The sequence below is a fragment of the Salmo salar genome, chromosome 13 (genome assembly GCF_965601325.2).
Source record: "Salmo salar chromosome 13, fSalSal1, whole genome shotgun sequence".
NCBI lineage: Eukaryota > Metazoa > Chordata > Actinopteri > Salmoniformes > Salmonidae > Salmo > Salmo salar.
Genome location: NC_138303.1, coordinates 63,244,752 through 63,264,802, shown reverse-complemented (window position 1 = coordinate 63,264,802; position 20,051 = coordinate 63,244,752). Strand labels below are relative to the sequence as shown.

At 43.6% G+C, this 20,051-nt stretch overlaps 1 protein-coding gene across 2 annotated transcripts in view; it reads left to right on the top strand.

Moving 5' to 3' along the window:
- Positions 1 to 1,567: 1,567 nt before the first annotated feature.
- LOC106567543 (myotonin-protein kinase) overlaps positions 1,568 to 20,051 on the top strand; it is a 44,457-nt gene continuing 25,973 nt past the window's right edge. The window contains exons 1-6 of one of the 2 annotated variants that reach the window (XM_014136968.3): positions 1,568 to 2,585; positions 13,888 to 13,979; positions 14,068 to 14,151; positions 14,342 to 14,437; positions 14,745 to 14,893; positions 15,797 to 15,890. In XM_014136968.3, coding sequence (XP_013992443.3) covers positions 2,417 to 2,585; positions 13,888 to 13,979; positions 14,068 to 14,151; positions 14,342 to 14,437; positions 14,745 to 14,893; positions 15,797 to 15,890 — 684 coding nt within the window. In that variant the 5' untranslated portion in view covers positions 1,568 to 2,416. The remainder of the gene's footprint in view (positions 2,586 to 13,887; positions 13,980 to 14,067; positions 14,152 to 14,341; positions 14,438 to 14,744; positions 14,894 to 15,796; positions 15,891 to 20,051) is intronic. The other variant, XM_045693445.2, reaches the window with a different exon arrangement.

The window sequence follows — 20,051 nt, the reverse complement described above, 5'->3', positions numbered from 1 at the left end:
GTCAATAAATCTCAGATTTACTGAGTGCTCTTTTTTATTTACTCTCCTGGATATCCTGGGGTACGTTTTTGTGGATTTTCAAGTCCCTCAGTTGAGCACCTGATCCCCCCCTTTCTCATTTAATCTTGGCTGAAGCACGTTTGGGTATATCTTTTTTCCTAGGTAGAAGTTGTCAGATTACCCTCCCCTAATCCTAACCATAACTATTTGGGTTGAAATGTAAAAACAGATCATAGGTGTAATGGATCTTCTTAGAGAAGTGGAGGAGTCAGGCGCAGGACACAGGGATGAAGGTAAACAAAACGTGTTTACTAAAATTATTCAATCCATCTTCTCATAAAAATACATAGTCTGGAGAAACACCTCCAACTACACTAAACAGACAAACAATCACCGACAAGACAAACAGGAAATGCAGAGGTTTAAATAATGAACATAATTAGGGAAACTCAAAACAGGTGTACACATTAAAGACAAAACCAAACGAACAGTGAAACATCGATCGATGGCAACTAGTAAGCCGGTGACGTCGACCTCCGAACGCCGCCCGAACAAGGAGAGGGGTCGACTTCGGTGGGAGTCGTGACAATAGGTCAGCATCTAGAGGCAACGTCACTTAACTTTATGGTGTCTGTGTGAGCACCAACCAAGGTTGGGCTCAATTCCATTTTAATTCAACTATCCCAGGAGGTAAAGTGACAAAGTGACATTTTGTCAACTGAAAACATTGGGATTAGAATTGGAATTTCAGTTTACTTTCTGAGATCCCTGAATTGAAATGGAAATGCAAAAACTGACCGTAGATCAGAATTGGGTCTGACCAGGGTGAAGCTAGCTGCTCAGCGTTCTGTGCTGTGCCCTGGCGTGTCCCAGAGTGCCACTTCCTTAGGAAAACATTTCACTTACACTGTCTGCACCACACTACCATGTTGTTATGCTGTGGCTCCCATACACAAACACAGACACTCACATGGACACCACACACATTCACTAAGTCTAAGATATGCTATGCACACATCAGCGGAGGCTACTGAGGGGACACACATAATACAAACACGCTGTGCACATACTGACATGCTAGATGTGCACCAACAAAAGACACAAATGTACGTAGACATAGGAACGTACCCAGGCACACGTGTGATCTACATGCACACACACCTAAGTGCATGAGCTCAAATACGGATGTACATCAGGGCAAACACACATAGACAAGATACACACTGTCATATGTGGGCACAACATGCCGGCTTTCACCCACACAAGCACACATGCCCCACACTGTCACAAACACAATTCAAACACATATATCAATATGGTGTTAAAATGAAACATACATCAATATAAATCACGCGTTCGGTGGAATTTGCTATGAAAACAAGGAAATATTGGAATAAAATGGAGAACAAATTCAAGACAATGAGAGGCCGATTTGAGGCAAGGGAGGCTGGAGCAGTGGTGCATAAACAGAAGAAGAGAGGAAGGGGGCAGTTCAGTGGAGAAGTCAAAACAGAAACGTTGTGAGGAGAGAGGGAGAGAGAGAGAGAGGAAAGAGGGAGCAAAGCTAACAGGCACACAATGAGCGACAGACAGCGGGGAAGAAGAGAAGGACAGACAGACAAAGAGAATAAACGTATGGACAGACAGAGTGTGGAGGATTATCAGAGCCAGTGAGCTGGACAAGAAAAGTGGACAACCACTGTGTCCCTGAAAAGAGTGAGTGAAGGAGGGAGAGAAAAAGGGAGGGAGAAGGGCTGTGGAGACAGAAGATGAGAGAGAGGTGAGATGGAGGGATCTGCAAAAGTTGAGGGACCAAAATAGCTCATGGACAGTGAACAGTTTTGTAACAGTCGTGTGAGAATTGTGGGGACAATAAAGCATGTACTGTACCTGCAGTACAGAGTAGTGTAGGTTTTGGTTTGACCACATACAGTTCTAGAACATGAGCTACAATTCTGTGAAAAAAGGTGAACGATTTTGAACTTTGAAGTTTTGCGAGGCAAGTATTGACGAGTGAGATGGATGAGAGAAAGACAGATAGACTGAAAGAGAAAAAATAAGAAGTGGTAGAAGTGAGACAAAAACAGAAACCAAAAGAGGGGGCCAAAGGGTAAGAGAGAGACACACACACACACACACACACACACACACACACACTGTACAGCGTGACGAACGAACAGATGAGAGTGGAGTAGCGAGTGGAACAGAGCAAAGAGAGAGGGATCAAGAGAGAGCGAAAGAGGGAGGGAGAAAGAGAGTGACAGACAGGGAGGAAGAGAGAAAAAGACGGGGCACTGTAAACTACAGGAAGCCCCAGTGTCAAACAAACAGGGGACTAGAAGAGCTCCAGTCCAGAACCAGCCACCAGCCTCCAGTCTCCATTGACTTCAGGGAGTCGCAGCGCCTGCTGGACAGCATGTCGGCGAGCCCTGGGCCTCGTGACTCAGACCAACTGCTGTTGGAACTCCAGGCCCCAGGGCCGGTGGGACTGCAGACACTGTTGGACCTGCTAGTGGGGGTGTACCAAGAGTTCCGCTTCTCACCCCTTGCCAGGGAGAAGTACGTTGCGGGCTTCCTGCAATGGGGTCAGTCCCTTACTTACAAAGCCTTACTGTGTGTGTGTGTGTGTGTGTGTGTGTGTGTGTGTGTGTGTGTGTGTGTGTGTGTGTGTGTGTGTGTGTGTGTGTGTGTGTGAAACCTGCCTGTGTTTCAATTTGCTTACATGCATGCCGGGTGGGCCGAGTTTGCCCTTTTGGGATTATCCATAGGTTCTATTTCCCCGGGTAAACTAAATTAAGCACAAAGTATTTGAAAGAAAACGATTACACTCCCTTCCGTATTTATTTGTAGAGTGAAGCTAAAACTTTTAATTTAATACTCCAGCATTTTGGATTTGAGATCAAATGTTTTATCTGAGGTGACAGTACAGAATGTCAATTTTATTTGAGGGTATCATACATATATGTTTTACTGTTTAGAAATGAAAGCACTTTATGCTCAAACGTTTAGTATTTGGTCTCATATTCCTAGCACGCAACGACTACATCAAGATTGTGACTCTACAAACTTGTTGAATGCACTTGCAGTTTGTTTAGGTTGTGTTTTAGATTATGTTGTGCGTTAATTGAAATGAATGGTAAATAAGGTATTGTGTAATTTTGGAGTCACTTTTATTGTAAATAACAATAGAATATGTTTCTGAACACATCTACATTAAAGTGGATGCTACCACGACTGCGGATAATCATGAATGAATGGTGAATGTACAAAGATCATACCCCTCGAAAAATGTGCATGTTTTTTAGAGACGTGATCTTTGTGTATCTGTAACTTTTTGTGGGATGTGGTTTCATCTTGACATTAGACTACTTTAGAAGTCTGAAAACATTGGACAAACTTCGATTAGAAAGTGTAATGTCCCTGAAATGGACAGCATTACAACTAGTTCTATGTTTATAGGGGGCAGTCAACCCTTGGTTGTGGTGAGTGCATGTGACGTGTTCCCCAGAGTTGCATACTGAGTCATGTTGTGTTCTAGTAAGGGCAGGAGAATAAAGTGTCCTTACAGTGTAAAGACTGCAGTGAAAACACAAGGTCATGTAAGCCAACACCCTTCTGTTAACCTTCTTCCAGCCCTCGTGAGTCCCCATGATATTTCAGCTGTTAAGCCCACCACCAGTCACAAACACACACACACACACACACACACACACACACACACACACACACACACACACACACACACACACACACACACACACACACACACACACACACACACACACACACTTTACAGCAGGAAATCACAGGACTATTTGCTGATTGCCCCCCCCGGCTACTAAAAGTGAGTACTGTTTTATTGGGAACACAATGGCCTCATTGTTGGACATAGACTACGTGAAAAGAACTCCTCACATCTTCACACTTCTCTTTACAACCTTTCATCGTTTATCCTCCAATTCTGAAATTATTGATTGACCACAAAATCAGTCTCCGGACTTGAACCCCGTTGAAAACCTGTGATTTGAATTGAAGATGGCAGTCCATAAGACCGGACGAAGGATATCAAGGATCTGGAAAGATTCTTTATGGAGGAATGGTCTAAGATCCCTCCCAGTGTGTACTCCAATCTCATAAAACATTTGAGAAAAAGGCTCAGTGCTGTTATCCCTTCAAGGTGAGGGATTGAATGATATTGAAAACAGAGGTGGCAATAATTTTGACCCTTATCTTTTAGCTATATTTTTTTTTACAAAATCTCTTTATTTTTTAAATGTTATTAGTATATAATAATATGTTCAAATTGTTTTGGGGCATACAATACAGCTCAGTATTTGTATTATTTATTTTATAGTATTCTTTTCTCATTTTTATCAAGGATGCCAATATGGACCAATATGGAGTATATTCCGTGATATTTCAATCAAAAAGATGTGTATATACTGTATGTATACTGTAACATATATGGTGAATGGTTCCACATGTCCCAGTATATACTGTACAATGCAGTGGCGGTGAGTGCCGTTTAAGATGAAGGAGGAAGATTTTTTTCTCTGGCCTTATTTCTATTACAGTATATTGGATGACTCATTCATATTCCATTCACCCAGTTCAATGTAACATAGATAGGTTTAGGCTATTACATGATACTGACATTTTCCCTATACCCATCATGAGGTGGCTACAACCTAGCCTAGGTTGAGGTTGCTACAACCTAGCCATAAGGGTGTTTCAGTAGGCTAAACTAGCTTGCTGCATTTGCTAGCTAAGTAAGTGATACTGAAAGTCCAAAATAATGCAGAAATCTCTCTATCAATTTTTTTCTCTTGCTTCTCCTTCATTTTGGAAGAAATTAATTTGTTAAAAACTGTTCAACTATTCTCTTTCTCTCTCTTTGAGTCAACTACTCACCACATTTTAAGTACTGCAGTGTTAGCTAGCTGTAGCTTATGCTTTCAGTACTAGATTAATTCTCTGATCCTTTGATTGGGTGGACAACATGTCAGTTCATGCTGCAAGAGCTCTGATAGGCTGGAGGAAGTACCAATGTACCCAGAGGAGGACGGAGGCTCGCTGTCCTCCGGCTACACCATGGAGTGCTGTTGAGGCTACTGTAGACCTTCTTTGCGAAATAGTGTTTTAATTAGTTATTTGGTGTCATGTGATTATATTTAGTATAGTTTTATCTAAAAAGGATAACCTTTGAAATGTTTTACAATTAACATTTTAATGAAATTCACTGAGGAGGATCACCAATCCACATCTTGTCAGATCTGTGGTTGAACTTAATTTCTCCTGTGCTCTCTTAGTGTACAGTATTTCAAAATGCTTCGTAAATATGTGATGTGACTGAGTGAGTGTGTGTGCGCACAACATGTTGTGTACGTGTGTGTGCATGCAATTGCTCGTGTCCTCCTGCTTCTGTGTTTGTGCAATTTAGTCCAGTGGCTGAGGGATATCATATGTCACAGAGATGGAGGTTCCTATTTTGGTCTTAGCATGTGTCCAGTCTCGCTCAGGGATGAGTGTACTGTAGAGTGTCAGATGTGGAACGTTGACCAGTGATGCAGCAGGTTCGTGGGATTAGTGTAGGCTGAGTGGGTTAGACCTCAGTTAATCTTTGCTTAACACAGTCAGCAAGGGTCGAACAGACAGAGAGTCAAGGAGACCCTGGTTGGTTGTGGGGATATAAAATCCCCAAAAGTCCCCACAAAGATAGTAAATCAAGGAAAATTCTCCCTCGTGTGGACATTTCCCACATCTCCAAGAGGATAAAGGCTATTTTAAGTTTAGGTGTTAGGTTTAGGGTTAGGGTTACAATTAGGGTTATAGTTAGAATTAGGGTTAGGGTAAGGGGTTAGGTTTAGGGTTAGGATTTAGGAGTTAGGTTTAGGGTTAGGGTTACGAGTTAAGGTTAGGGTTATGGTAAGGGTGAGGGTTAGGTTTAGGGGTTAGGATTAGGATTTTGAATGGAAATACATTTTAAATCCCTATGAGGATAGATTAACATAACGTGTGTGTGTGTCTGTCGGTCTGTCTGCCTTTCTTTCTTTGTTTCTCTCACTGTGCATCTTTCTGTCTGGATCTGTGTGTATGCCCTTCCCTCCCTCTCTCATTCTCTCCCTCGCTCTTCCCTTTCTCTCTCTCTCTCTCTCTCTCTCTCTCTCTCTCTCTCTCTCTCTCTCTCGCTCTGTCTCTCTCGCTCTCTCTCTCTCGCGCTCTATCTCTCTCTTTCTGGCTGGGTTCTGGTCTGGTCTGGTCACTCCCTACATGGCATTCATAACAGAGTGAGTTTTCGATGGGGACATGGCCAAAGTCAACATGCACAGGAACAGGCTGTGGCTCAATCACCCTCCTTTTCAGCTTTCAGACTTTTTGGACCTGAAAAAAGTAGTTGACAACAAGTGCCAGTCGTGTTGGCAGGTAGCTCAGGTGGACTAGAGCGATGCGTGTCTAAATCTGAGTTTTGTGTCTTATTAAATACTTTTTCTTGGTTTTTCCTTCTTTTGAATTTTCAATGTAGACACTGCATGCAACAAGGTGGGAAACATATACCATCGTTGCTCCCGCTTTGAGAATGCAATGTCATAGTTGCCCTGAAGTGTATTACATTAATCATGTAACATTATATCTCTTGGAATGACTATGTGTCAGCAGCTACAGAGGAGCTATATGAGTTTTCAACTTCCTTATCCTCTTCATGATATTAGTATTTTGCGTCATTATTTTGGATTATTATGTTATCTCCCAACAAATCAGGTTCTGTGTTTTATGGTGAAAAATAGAGGAGGGGTTGCGTAGATGCTGTAAAAAGTAATGTATGCTGTGTAGATGCTGTAAAAAGTCACCTGACTTACCCGTATGTCACTCAACCTTATCAAGGCAGCTCCTCCACTTATTTAAAGTTATTAAGAATATTTAATTCCAAAAAATGTACACAAAAACAGAGCAACAGGTATGACTCCCAACCCTCCTCCCTCACACTCTATTTCTCTCACTTTCTCTCTCTGTCTCTCTTTCTCTCTCTCTCTCTTTCTTTTTTTTCTTTCTCTCTTTCTCTCTCTTTGTCCCTCTCTTTTCAGCTCCCTGTCTATCTCTCTTTTCCTGTCTCTGTCCATCTACCTGGAGGAAAGACATGTACATTTACAGATGTAGGATCTTTGAGCCAGTTTGCTACAGCAGGAATATAATCCTGCAGCAACAGGAAATGTGAATTATTATGTGAATTATAATTCATGTACTTTTTCAGGGGTTGATACATTTTCAATTAGGGCAAATAAAATCTGACATGTTGAAGTGGAAATTACTAACTTTAGAAGCCTTTTTAAATATTGAATACACTACAAGTTAGCAGGAAAATTCTCATCGACAAGTGATACAATTAAGATCCTATATCTGTGTGAGACAGTTGGATGGCTTGGCAGAATTTCACCAGTAAAGGACTGAGGTAAACAACACAGGCAGACAGGCAGAGGAGAGGAAAGAATCTCATCCCACCCCATACCATACTTTCCATCAGGGCCCTGTTCTCTGTCAACCAATGTGTGCTGTGTGTGTGTCCCTAGGGTTTGTTTATCTGGTTTGTGTGTACCCTGTGATAATCTAATTTGAATTAAGCTGCTATGAAAAGCCAAATAAAACATTTTATTAAATAGAAATGTATCATTATTTTTGGTTTTCTAATGTTTTATCTCAATGATTCTGGTAGTTTATATGCTAAAATGTTGTTGTTGTTGCTAAAACTGCATCAAAACCTCAGGAAAGGCGGCAGGATATTCACGCCATCCTTTTCACCCATTAAAATCCATTCAAATCGTTGACTCGTGCGGCCATTCCTGACTCCAATCAATGTTAATGGATAGAGTCAGCACAGGCGTCGCTCCTTTGCCTATCTTGAAGTAGCTTCGTTCGTTGTATTGAGACAATTTCATTTTTTTTTTGCTCATGGGTATTGCCTAAACATGTTGTGTGGGAAATCTGGGGTAAGCTCTTTACATTTGGGCTTGTCTACATAATTTGGCACTCGCATCCGTTGACCAGAATGAAGGTGAAGCTAGCTAACTAGCTAGCAAAAACAACCTGACAAATGGACACCATACTGCAACTCGAAACAATTTTCCAAGTTGGAAAAATCGAACGCGCCATTTCGAGGGTTTGAAGAGTGGAACATCAACTATAATGAAAGATAAGACTAGACAGAGGCAGCACACAGGAGCTCTACAAGACGTAACTTTATTCATGACAGGCAATCACCATCTCCCTCACTGCTAGCTGTCGGGCAGTCGAACATTGAGAACTGGATTGTCCACTCTGAAATGTCATTACCAATTAATACTTTTTTACCCGGACTTTTACACGTCTTGGACATTTACTTTGGCTTTTAGGATGTAATGGAAATGGGGCTTCTCCCGCCACTAAATGCGTCCCAGAGCCTTGGCTTCTACAAGATGGATATGACTAGTGGGAGGATTCTGCTTCCCGACCTGTTGGAAGCCCTAATGGATGGAGCTGCCTAAATGTGTGCTGTGTGGGAGAACTGTGCTACCAGCTACTGTGTGTGTGTGTGTGTGTGTGTGTGTGTGTGTGTGTGGTGTGTGTGTGTGTGTGTGTGTGTGTGTGTGTGTGTGTGTGTGGGAGAACTGTGCTACCAGCTACTGTGTGTGTGTGTGTGTGTGTGGGAGAACTGTGCTACCAGCTACTGTGTGTGTGTGTGTGTGTGTGTGTGTGTGTGTGTGTGTGTGGTGTGTGTGTGTGTGTGTGTGTGTGTGTGTGTGGGAGAACTGTGCTACCAGCTACTGTGTGTGTGTGTGTGTGTGTGTGTGGGAGAACTGTGCTACCAGCTACTGTGTGTGTGTGTGTGTGTGTGTGTGTGTGTGTGTGTGTGTGTGTGTGTGTGTGTGTGTGTGTGTGTGTGTGTGTGTGTGTGTGTGTGTGTGTGTGTGTGTGTGTGTGTGTGGTGTGTGTGTGTGTGTGTGTGTAACTTTTGTGTCAGTGTGTAAATGGAACCAAAGGAGACCTTGGACATGTGTCTCCCAAACGAGCATAGGCCTGCTGTGTGCATGCAGAATAAAATAATAGCAGAGCCGTGTCCGTGACTTCTACAATGCCATCACCGAGAGGTTCACCCTGAATGACAGATGAATGGACTTAATTTCCAAGTAAGGTAGGCCTAAATGGATTTTCCTAGGCTACTGTTGAATGAACATGGGAATAGACAACATCCCTTTGATGCATTTGATTTATCAAGCTAGAATTTCATTTTGATGAGACACTTTTGCAACATTTTCAACTGTTAATTGTAGATATTAACATTTTGTTTGAACCTTATTTATTATATACAGTATGTGCGTATAATAACATTTTACATAATAATATTATTGTGCGTGCGGTGCATTGGAAGAATTGTAAATCCATTGTGAATGGAGTTTGCTTTGCAGCCTATTAAGATGCAATGTGTCCATATATTGGTTGTAACTTTGGATGCTACATCGGTCTGCAGCTGAGCTGAGTTGAGCAGTGTGTCATTTTGTTGGAGGATATGAAATATGCCGCCATCAGAGACTATCGCTTGCGTAACTGTGCTAAATTGGTATTTACATTGGTTTGTAAATTGTTTGTCAGTTTGTATGGTTGTATGGTTAACTTGGGCTTCATCAAGGTTTATTGTGAGTAAATCTGGCTTTGATAATAGCCAGTTCCTACCCAGCCACCGACCTTACCGCATGTCACTGGTGTATGTGTGTGTGGAGGGGGATACAGCTGATCAGGATGGGTGGAATGATGATTTCTGACCTCATATCCTCTCCTGTGGCATTACAGTCATCATCTCTTTAAACTAAGCATGTCCTGCTGACAGGGACGCATTCTCTGACACTCCTGAGTGACATTTCCCAAAGGAACAGATCTAAGATCAGCTTCCTCTCCGCCAATCTTAACCTGAACCATTATTGCATAAAATGCTAAACTGACCCAAGATCAGCATCCAGGGAATACTTCACCCATAGCCATTCTCTGAGAGGCAGTTAGAGGCTAGTGAGTTCCTACACTGTGATTGATGAGCTTGCCTGGCACAATGGAACATTTGCAAACACAGCACATCTGGCACTCCAGGGTGGCTAAATCAAATGCTGGTGGGTTCATGTTGGAACCCCTAGTAAGGTTAGAAACTCTATCATTGACCACATTTACATGCACACCAATATCCTGTTATTATATCCCGTTTACAATAACCCGAATAAGATGCCTGGGATATGCTGATCTTAGAGGGGATACTGTGGCATGTAAACATCTTATCCCGTTTACTGTTGTTTTTCGCGGTATGCGTAGGCTCAGTTTTGCATAGTAATCAATTGTCATCATTATAATGAATTCTCAACATAGAAAACCTTGTAAAAAATATGTTTTATTTGTACCTCTGAAACAATGTCAGATCTTCAACACTATATCCACTATCAGAAGAGAAAAAAAACAATAGGCTGGGCAGCAACTCCTGGAGCAGGGATCAATAACCCAATTTTTCTTGAGCGGATGGTCAGCATTCAGGGCTAGAACCAGCCAGTTTATAATTACAAATATTTTGTAGACCGCAAATTGACTGCAAGAAGCCCAAACAGATATAATGTTTGACTTTAACATAATCATTTCAAACATTGCTTACGTTTGTATACTATCACGTGTCTCTCTATTATGCGTGGGAATACTTGGGAACAGATTTCTTAAATTAAAATCACTTGGTGCTCATTTCCTGTTGTTTTTACAGTCTTATGTCCCAAAAATTATAATAATTATAATAACAAAAAAATTATTACAAAAATGTTTTTGTTCAGAAAACTTGGGGTGCCAAATAAAACCACCCGCGGGCCGCCAGGAGGAATAGAAAAAGTGCACATAGAACATATCTACCACTTCTTAGACTTGCTTACAATGCGAGTAACAGATCTATAACTCTCATGTGAATTTGGTCAGGTCGCCCAAAAAGTTACGTTGCAGCTTTAATAAGTAAATATAGTCACTGTTGCTATAATGTTTTGCCCCAAAGGAAAGGTTTAACAGATACAAATTAAATGTAACCATACTTTATAAGTCATATATCATACATTTTACTATTTAGGCCTATGTAGCATTTGCAAAGTCATCAACAGCTATTGTTTCAATTCAAGCCAAAGTTTGACTAAAATAGGCAATACATATAGGCCTATGGTTTTAAGCGTTGGCTGATTTCAAATTTAATCTTCAAGTTAATCATTAATATGTTGGATACAGATCTCCTTTTCAACATAAAAATCTAAGTAAAAAATAGGACTACATCAAATCAAATCAAATTTTATTTGTCACATGTGCCGAATACAACAGGGGGTACTGGTACAGAGTCAATGTGCGAGGGCACCGGTGTCTAGGTAATTTAGGTAATATGTACATGTAGGTAGAGTTGTTAAAGTGACTATGCATAGATAATAACAGAGAGTAGCAGCAGCGTAGAATGGGGGGGGGGGGGCAATGCAAATAGTCTGGGTAGCCATTTGATTAGATGTTCAGGAGTCTTATGGCTTGGAGGTAGAAGCTGTTTAGAAGCCTGTTGGACCAAGACTTGGCGCTCCAGTACCGCTTGCCGTGCGGTAGCAGAGAGAACAGTCTATGACTAGGGTGACTGGAGTCTTTGACAATTTTTAAGGCCTTCCTCTGACACCGACTGGTATAGAGGTCCTGGATGGCAGGAAGCTTGGCCCCGGTGATGTACTGGTGCAGCTATAAAACCTGTTGAGGTTGAGGACCCATGCCAAATCTTTTCAGTCTCCTGAGAGGGAATAGGTTTTGTCGTGCCCTCTTCACGACTGTCTTGGTGTGCTTGGACCATGTTAGTTTGTTGGTGATGTGGACGCCAAGGAACTTGAAGCTCTCAACCTGCTCCTCTACAGCCCCGTCGATGAGAATGGGGGCATGCTCGGTCCTCCTTTTCCTGTAGTCCACAATCATCTCCTTTGTCTTGATCACGTTGAGGGAGAGGTTGTTGACCTTGTACCACACGGCCAGGTGTCTGACCTACTCGCTATAGGCTGTCTCATTGTTGTTGGTGATCAGGCCTACCACTGTTCTGTCATCGGCAAACTTAATGATGGTGTTGGAGTCATGCCTGGCCATGCAGTCATGGGTGAACAGGGAGTACAGGAGGGGACTGAGCAGGCACCCCTGAGGGGCCCCTGTGTTGAGGATCAGCATGGCGGATGTGTTGTTGCCTACCCTTACTACCTGGGGGTGGCCCATCAGGAAGTCCAGGATCCAGTTGCAGAGGGAGGTGTTTAGTCCCACGTCCTTAGCTTAGTGATGAGCTTTGTGCGCACTATGGTGTTGAACGCTGAGCTGTAGTCAAGAACAGCATTCTCACATAGGTGTTCCTTTTGTCCAGGTGGGAAAGGGCACTGTGGAATGCGATTGAGATTGTGTCATCTGTGGATCTGTTGGGGAGGTATGCAAATTGGAGTGGGTCTAGGGTTTCCGGGATGATGGTGTTGATGTAAGTCAAGACCAGCCTTTCAAAGCACTTCAGGGCTACCGACGTGAGTGCTATGGGGCGGTAGTCATTTAGGCAAGTTACTTTCATTTTCTTGGGCACAGAGACTATGGTCTTCTGCTTAAAACATGTAGGTATTACAGACTCGTTCAGGGAGAGGTTGAAAATGGCAGTGAAGACACTTGCCAGTTGGTCCGCGCATGCGCGGAGTACACGTCCTGGTAATCCGTCTGGCCCCGCGGCCTTGTGAATGTTTACCTGTTTAATGGTCTTGCTCACATCGGCTACGGAGAGCGTGATCATACAGCCATCCCGAACAGCTGGTGCTCTCACGCATGCTTCAGTGTTGCTTGCCTAGAAGCGAGCATAAAAGGAGTATAGCTTGTCTGGGAGGCTCGTGTCACTGGGCAGCTCGCGGCTGGGTTTCCCTTTGTAGGTCATATTACTTTGCAAGCCCTGCCACATCCGATGAGCGTCAGAGCCGGTGTAGTACGATTCAATCGTAGTCCATTGTGGGGTATTGTCTGTAGATTGTTGAGATTTTTTTAATCCATTTTAGAATAAGGCTGTAACATCACGAAACTCAAGAGGTCTGAATACTTTCCTAAGGCACTGTATAAGGAATAGGGTGCCATTTGGGATCCAATCAAGGAAGCAACAGGACTCTGCAGGATTATGTTGTTTCCACAAGAAGCCTGAAAGGCTGAGTAGGTCTGGAAGTTTCTCTCTCTCTCTCTCTCTCTCTCTCTCTCTCTCTCTCTCTCTCTCTCTCTCTCTCTCCCCACTGAAAGGGTTTACAATGTTGCTTTGGTCTTGCACGCATTCCTCCCCATACAAGAAGGCATGGGAGAAAAAAAAGAAAAATGAAGGGGCTGAAAAACTTGCCTTAAAAAAGTATTAAACGGTGGTGGCTATTCTTAGACACACTCTTAGACTATTTCAGACCACCAGTGTCTTAAAGGGGAAGTGGGTGCTTGTTACCGTCATAAGTGCATACATATTTTGGATGGTGGCCCCAGCAGGAATTAAACCCACAATTCTGGCATTGCATGCTCCATGCACTACCAACTGAGTCACAGAGAAACACATGCATGTGTTGGATGTCTCTATGTTGTATTTCATGGAAGGCTGGTTGACCCATGACACTTAGAAGTGTTTGTATGAAAGGTAAAAGGAAACCGATGGTTCTTGCCAGCATGCCCAGATGCATTCTTGTTAACAGGCTTGCTTTTGAAGGACATCTAATGAATAGAACATTTTCTCCATACAAAACACCATCAATAAAAAATGCTGGCCCTGATTAGCATGACATTTTTTTTCCCAACAACCTCTTTCCTTCCTTTCTTATCCAATAACAACTCTCAATCCTCTAATCACAGTGGAGCCCCTGGTGAGGCAGGTGAAGAAGACGCGCATCAAGAGGGATGACTTCCACATCTTGAAGGTGATTGGTCGAGGGACCTTCAGTGAGGTGAGAGGACGCCGCACAAGGTCAAGGTGCCCATTGGACAATTGAATCTTGTCTCCGTGGTGACATGTTTGTGGTGCTGTATTAATAGGTGGCTGTAGCGAGGATGCGTAGCACACAGCAAGTGTATGCCCTGAAGATTATGAATAAGTGGGACATGCTGAAGCGAGGAGAGGTAAATATAAACACATATACACACAGGAACTTTTGAGTATACTGTATTCTCACTATTCACATAACGGACACATTTTGTGTCGGCACGGACTTCCTTCCTTTGTTGCTTCTGGCTTCTACTATAAAACAACATGTGACGTCATCCTTCTTTCTGTGTTGCGTTTGTGTGTGTCTGTATGTATGTCCTGTAGACAGCTTGTTACCAAGAGGAGAGAGAGGTTCTGCTGAAGGGTGATCGACGCTGGATCACTGAGCTGCACTACGCCTTCCAGGATGACAATTACCTGGTGGGTATCAGTAACAAACTCTCAGTTATGAGGGTCACTTCGACCTTCTAGTCTGACACAGTCTACCTTGTGTGTTTCAGTGGCAGATTCTTGTCTGTTCTGTTCATCAGTGTCATTTTAGGGAAACCCCCTGTGTACTTTGACTGAAGCTATACTGTCTTTTCAGTGTAAATGTAGCTGCCCTCAGTTTCTTTCCCTCAAAATACACCAAGGAAAAATGAATTAGTTTCTCTTTCACTCTCTTTATTTTCCACCTTCACTGGCACTATCTCTCCCCTTTCACAATATCTCTCTCTCTCCCTCTCAGTACCTGGTGATGGACTACTACGTGGGTGGTGACCTGTTGACCCTGCTCAGTAAGTTTGGCGACCGTATCCCTGAGGACATGGCGCAGTTCTACCTGGCTGAGATGGTCATGGCCATTGACTCCATCCACAGGATGGGCTATGTGCACAGGTTAGTTAGTCAGAGACACCCGGAAAGACGACAACATCCGGTAAACAATTTGTGGTGTTCCTAGAATACCCCCCTAAAGTTCTGAAAACAGTCATGTTTCTGGAAGGAATGTTCGCAGAACACTTAGAAAACAGGGAACATACTCCGAGTTGGTATTCGTGTCATAACAAGGAATTCCTCTTGACCACGCCCACAAATTGGGGAAAACAATCATTATTTTGCAAAACTCCCACGTAGGGAAATAGAGCCTGCGAGAAGAACCCTGTGGCTTCAGGGTATTCAATGTGCAAGAGTGGGAAATTGTGGGGACCCGGTTTTCAAGTAGGCTAGACGTAGCTATGTGTGTGGAAAACATTTTATCACAGGTAAGACATTTATCTTGTGTAATATAGTATGTTTGTACCTCCACTTACTACTTGAAGCATTATAGTCAGTTTTCTTGTGTACTTTTCTTAAGTGTAGTTTTGTAATTGACTTAAAAAAGCAGAGAACAAGAAAATGGTGTTTGAAAGTGGTGTTTGAAAGGTTCAATTTTTCTTTGTGAGCCAATGGGGTAAACAAGGCAACCACAGGTTGTTTTCCCCACAGGTGGGCGGGGCCATATGTCCATTTGATACCGACTGGGACAATTGTTCCTTACTTTGGAACACCTACAAGGGAAGTTCAGAGAACATTGTTAACTCTAGAATGGATGAATATACAATAACTTGAAAACACAATTTTTTGAGTGTGGACCGTCTACTGCATCTAATGGTTTATTTTTGGTCCATGCATCTCAAATGAGTGCAGGATTCCAAGAACCATGGCAACATTAGTTATGCAATCCCATATAGATGGCCTGGGAATGGGAAGACCTTTGAAAGCACATAAACAGATTGGCATCCTTTACTCTCCCTTCTGCAGGGACATCAAACCTGACAACATCCTGCTGACGGCAGAGGGCCACATCCGGCTGGGGGACTTTGGTTCCTGTCTGAGGGTCCAGGAGGATGGCATGGTGAGAGGCCCCAAAGGGCTGCAAAACACTCACAATTCACTCCACTGTTAACAATATTGCTGTGCAAAAGTTACAGACTGGGTATCGAACCTGGGTCTACTGTCACAACCCACCGGGCACACCACATCATTTCAATGTGGATAATTGGGCATTCCGTTGAGACGTTGATCAATGAGATTAAAACCTATATTCACCCACTCAAAAAGACAACTAATAGTTTGTTGAATTTCCAATGTGTTATCATTATGCTTTCAACCATCTAAAAGCACATCCAAATTCCAATGGAAAAACAAAGTCACATTTTTGGTGTAGTTGTTACCCAAATGTTTATCACTGCGCTTTTACCCATTTGAAAGCACAGCAACGTTCAAATCGAAATACGTTGTGAAATTGTTTATTAATACAACAGATTGTGTTGTCACTGTGCTTCATTTAATAGCAGAAGCAAAATTACCTGGATTGCAGTTGATATTACATTAAAAGTACACGATCAATGTCAGCAATCAATGCCGTTTGAGATTTAGTGCAGATTATTACAGCAATTGTGTAGATCTCTACAGACCTGCAACGACCTATGCATGCTATCTAGAACATGCACGCTTTATAGGATTACATAAGAAGACAATTATAGTTACAGTAACCTCAATGTTGAATAAATACTATTACATTAGTTTGTAAGATAGCTTTAAATTTAGGCTATTTACTGTATTACAAAAGTAATATTGAATTGTGTTTGGTTGACAATGCAATCAAATATCAACATGTAAAGGAAATGTATCTAGTGCTTGGATAGTTCCATCTGAGCCACCGGCATAATCCCATTCTTTAATTTACATTTTGGCTTGAGTTGGAGACGTGAATCCAATGTTACCTTGTCGACAAGGTAATAGTCTATTTATTGTATTTCAAAAGTGAAATTTAATTGTGTTCAGTTGTGTTGAGGATCAGCATGGCAGATGTGTTGTTACCTATACTTACCACCTGGGTGCAGCCCGTTAGGAAGTCCAGGATCCAGTTGCAGAGGGAGGTGTTTAGTCCCAGGGTCTTTAGCTTAGTGATGAGCTTTGAGAGCACTATGGTATAGATACAGATAATGTGCCTATCGGCATCTTGTCTGGTGGTAATGGGGTTACCTTGGCAAACATGTCAGAGCGGTCATACCTTCCTGTGTGTTGTCCCATATACAACAGGATTTTCCTGATCCTGGTGCAGAATACACAGGGTTTCTCCCTCTCCATATTGACTGATACCATTCAATTCAATAATAAAAAAAGAATACAAGTAAAAGTTGTGTCTAGTAACATGTTAATGCCGAGTGCCAGGTCCCTCTCCATTTTGAGACATCAGTATCAAGCCTGTCTGTCAGCCTGGACTTCATCTTGTAAGTCTCCATTTTTTGGCTCCATAAATGTAAACACATAGTCACTTTTCTATTACCAATTACAGTTAGGATTGGTAATATCTGACACACAAACAGGTATTATGTTAAAGTTTGAACAGGTCAGATAAAACCTACCCAATTATGGTTTCCCCATCAAACGGCCAAAGCTGGCATCTGGCAAAAACATCTACAGTCCTCTCCATCTGTAGAATTAGTCAGAGTAGAGGCAGAGTTCATCAGTGACACATGGAATGAAAGTGTCACGTCTGCTCCCCCCCCTCCCCCCCAGGCACTTGAGGGCGCCAGGCTGCCCTGCATCATGCACTCCTATCATCCATTACGCACACCTGTCTTCCCTCGTCACGCGCATCAGCGATATTGGACTCACCTGGACTCACTCATCACCTGTTATTACCTCCCCTATATTTGTCAGTTCCCCAGCTCTGTTCCCTGCTTCTGCATTGATTGTTTTTGTCTTTGTTTTCTTTTATGCTGACGCTGTTCCTGTCTCGCTCCATGTCCGTTATATATTAAATGTTTGACATCCCATACCTGCTTCGCCTCCAGCGTCATCTCATGTGACAGAATGCAGAAGACCATCACACGAAGCATCGGGGAGTACTGGCGTTCCGGTTGGTATGGTGGCATCGGCTCTTGGTCACCACCGATGTAACCAGGGGTGCCTATCCAGCTCGTCGGGCTTCCACGCCCTAGCTGGCTCGAGCGGTTTCCTTGCCTCGGTTGGCTCGGCGGCTTCCCATCCCATGTCAGCCAGATCGTCGGGCTTCCATGCCTCAGCTGGCTCACCAGGCTCTCACGCTCCTGCCGGTTCGTTGGGCTTCCACGCCCCAACCGGCTTGCCCAGCGCCTATGTCTCGGCCGATTTGCCAAGTTGGGACGCTGGGTGGCGCCCCTAGGGGGGGGTACTGTCACGTCTGCTCCAGCTCCACCCCCCCCCCCCCCCCCCCCACACTCCTATCATCCATTACGCACACCTGTCTTCCCTCGTCACGCTCATCAGCGATATTGGACTCACCTGGACTCACTCATCACCTGTTATTACCTCCCCTATATTTGTCAGTTCCCCAGCTCTGTTCCCTGCTTCTGCATTGATTGTTTTTGTCTTTGTTTTCTTTTATGCTGACGCTGTTCCTGTCTCGCTCCATGTCCGTTATATATTAAATGTTTGACATCCCATACCTGCTTCGCCTCCAGCGTCATCTCATGTGACAGAATGCAGAAGACCATCACACGAAGCATCGGGGAGTACTGGCGTTCCGGTTGGTATGGTGGCATCGGCTCTTGGTCACCACCGATGTAACCAGGGGTGCCTATCCAGCTCGTCGGGCTTCCACGCCCTAGCTGGCTCGAGCGGTTTCCTTGCCTCGGTTGGCTCGGCGGCTTCCCATCCCATGTCAGCCAGATCGTCGGGCTTCCATGCCTCAGCTGGCTCACCAGGCTCTCACGCTCCTGCCGGTTCGTTGGGCTTCCACGCCCCAACCGGCTTGCCCAGCGCCTATGTCTCGGGCCGATTTGCCAAGTTGGGACGCTGGGTGGCGCCCCTAGGGGGGGGTACTGTCACGTCTGCTCCAGCTCCACCCCCCCCCCCCCCCACACTCCTATCATCCATTACGCACACCTGTCTTCCCTCGTCACGCTCATCAGCGATATTGGACTCACCTGGACTCACTCATCACCTGTTATTACCTCCCCTATATTTGTCAGTTCCCCAGCTCTGTTCCCTGCTTCTGCATTGATTGTTTTTGTCTTTGTTTTCTTTTATGCTGACGCTGTTCCTGTCTCGCTCCATGTCCGTTATATATTAAATGTTTGACTCCCCGTACCTGCTTCGTCTCTCCAGCGTCAACTCATGTGACGGAGAGGATGTTGCAAATACTGGACATTTCTCCTGTACTGTATTATTAGTAATCACCTTTAGTACCACATTGTGAATGTGTTGAGTGCCAGGTCTTTCTCCATTCAGAGACGTCAGTATCAAGCCTGTCTGTTGGTCAGGACTCCATCACATCATCTTGCAAGTCTTCAAGTACTTGCTGATGGATGCATCTATGAACACATACACAGTCACTGTTCTATTACCAATGGCAGTCAGGATAGGTGAAATCTGACAAACATATACTATGTTGAAGTTTGAACAGGTCAGTCTAAACAAACCTAATTCTGTTCTCACCATCAATCACCTTTAGTGAGCAGGCAGGAGGTGAGGCTGGAGGTAAGGTCTTTGCTAGTGCCCCATTAATGGGCATGGCAGCTCAGATCAGCTCCTGTCCCCTCATTATTTTAATTTAACAAAAATATAACCTTCATTTAACTAGGCAAATTCTTATTTACAATGATGGCCTACACCTGCCAAACCCAAGCGACGCTGGGCCAATTGTACACCGCCCTATGGGACTCCCAAATCACAGCCGGTTGTGATACAGCCTTGAATCGAACCAGGGTGTCTGTAGTGACACCTCAAGCACTGAGATGCAGTGCCTTAGACCGCTGCACCACTCGGGAGCCCTAGAATAAAGATACTGCTCGGTCACACAAACACACGCACAAAACACTGATTACATTATCAATGGTGGTTATGATTAAAATGGTGGAACCAACCTGATTGCTGCGCTCACCTTTCTATTTCACCTCAGATATCATATGAAATAGAATGGTAAACGCAGCAATCTGGCTGGTTCACCAGACTGAGTCATGAAGGTGAATTGGGGCAAATCTTGAAACTATTTTGACCTTTGACCAAGTCAAATGTCACCAACCTG